At 61.2% G+C, this 1,575-nt stretch overlaps 1 protein-coding gene across 1 annotated transcript in view; it reads left to right on the forward strand.

Annotated features, from left to right (window-relative positions):
- Positions 1-1,422, forward strand: part of USP36 (ubiquitin specific peptidase 36) — a gene marked incomplete at both ends in the record, with an annotated part of 7,795 nt that extends 6,373 nt beyond the window's left edge. Inside the window, 2 exons of the mRNA XM_008941441.1 lie at positions 307-401; positions 1,093-1,422. Of these exons, the coding sequence (XP_008939689.1) occupies positions 307-401; positions 1,093-1,422 (425 nt within the window). The remainder of the gene's footprint in view (positions 1-306; positions 402-1,092) is intronic.
- Positions 1,423-1,575: the final 153 nt, after the last annotated feature.

Genomic DNA, 1,575 nt, shown 5'->3' on the forward strand with positions numbered 1-1,575 from the left:
TGGCGGCTGGGGTGCCCCTTCCCCGGGCAGCAGGGTGGCACCAGCCCCCTGGGCTCTGCTCTGCAGCCAGGGCTCAGGACGCTGCGACGCGCTTTCTGTTCTTTAAATTTCCTTCCTGCCTTTTTTCCTTTGTGCTTCTAACTGAGAACACTTCTGATTCTTCTTCTACCACCCCCACTTCCCTCCCCCTGTCTGTGTCTGTTCCCCTCCCCTTTCTCTGGGCTCCCCTTGTTATTTTCTCCTCTTGGCTCACGGGAACCTCTTTTCCTTAGACCACCAAGTTTTTGTTTATGTCGATAACTGCAGGGCAGCACCCCGGGGAAGGCGAGCGGGAGTGACCGCCAGGCACAGCCCCACCCACGCTTCACCGAGCACCCCACCCACCCTGGCAGCAGGTCGAGGTAAGCAGCACCAGCTGCTGCAGCAGTCCTGGGGTCCTCCGTGAGGCAACCGTCTGGCATCACAGCTGGCTTGGGGTGATTCTGGCCACCGGCTCCAGGCCCCCTGGGCTGGCAGGGCTGGCTCTGGATCCCAGAAGCAGGGCAGTTTCTCTTGACTGCTGGCACAAGGCGGGAGGGAGCTTGGCAGGCTCTGACCACATACCAGTGGCCCACTAGTGGGATCAATCAGGAGGCACCAGCCTGGTCTAGATCTTGCTCCAGGCCTCCCTTGCAGCCTTCACCGTTGGTGTGTGCTGCAGCAACGCTCGCACTGCGCTGATCGGCGTGGCACAGCGTGTGGCACAGCGTGTGGCACAGCGTGTGCCCTGCGCTGGCTGGCACGGGGCCACTGCAACGGCAGGCGGGGATGAGAGCAGGGCCTGATTCAGACTTCATGGCTCAGATGGTAGCAGTTGGTCGCTGCACTCACGCACTGTCGGGTGGGGAGGAAGAGAGTGGCTCCTGCTCCTGACCTGTCTTTCAGATGACATCAGCCTCTTTTTATGTCCTTCAGGCTTTCCTCATCTGCTCTCAAACTCCCAAACGCTGAGAAGCCTGCCTTCAGCTCCACCCTCAGCTCAGCCCCTCAGCTCCCAGCCTCCCCCCTGGCCAACGGTTCCACTGCCCACCCTTCACACCTTCCTTCCTGCAGCAGGGAGAAGGGGCCCAGCCAGGTCACCCCTGGTTCCTCCAGAAAAAGGCGTCGAAAGCAGCAGCATGGAGCTGTGAATGCTGATGATGAAGTCCCCAAACCCCCCAGGAAGAAGAAACTTGCTCAGGGAGGCTTGGTGTCCCTTGCAGAGAAGGAGGTGGCAGGCAAGGGTGACCAGGAGGAGCTGGGCTATGGGGACCTGGAGCACAGGCCCAAGCAGCAAGTGTCAGACCCCACTGAGCACACCTACCCCCTCAAGAAGAAGAAGAAGAAAAAGAGGAGAATGGAGGAGACGGAAGAGTGCTGCTCTGGGATGCTGTCCTCAGGCAGGTGAGGGGCTTGGATCCATGCAGATAGCTCAAACTTCCCATTGTGGCCTGGCTGGAGCGAGCTGACCCTGCTGCCTTCCCCAGCTCTAGGGAGGCCGAGCCGGAGCCCTGGAGGACAGGGGCACGGCGGAGCGCGGGGCCCGGGGCTGGCGAG

Source organism: Merops nubicus, unplaced genomic scaffold (genome assembly GCF_000691845.1).
Source record: "Merops nubicus isolate BGI_N331 unplaced genomic scaffold, ASM69184v1 scaffold28155, whole genome shotgun sequence".
NCBI classification, from domain to species: Eukaryota; Metazoa; Chordata; class Aves; order Coraciiformes; family Meropidae; genus Merops; species Merops nubicus.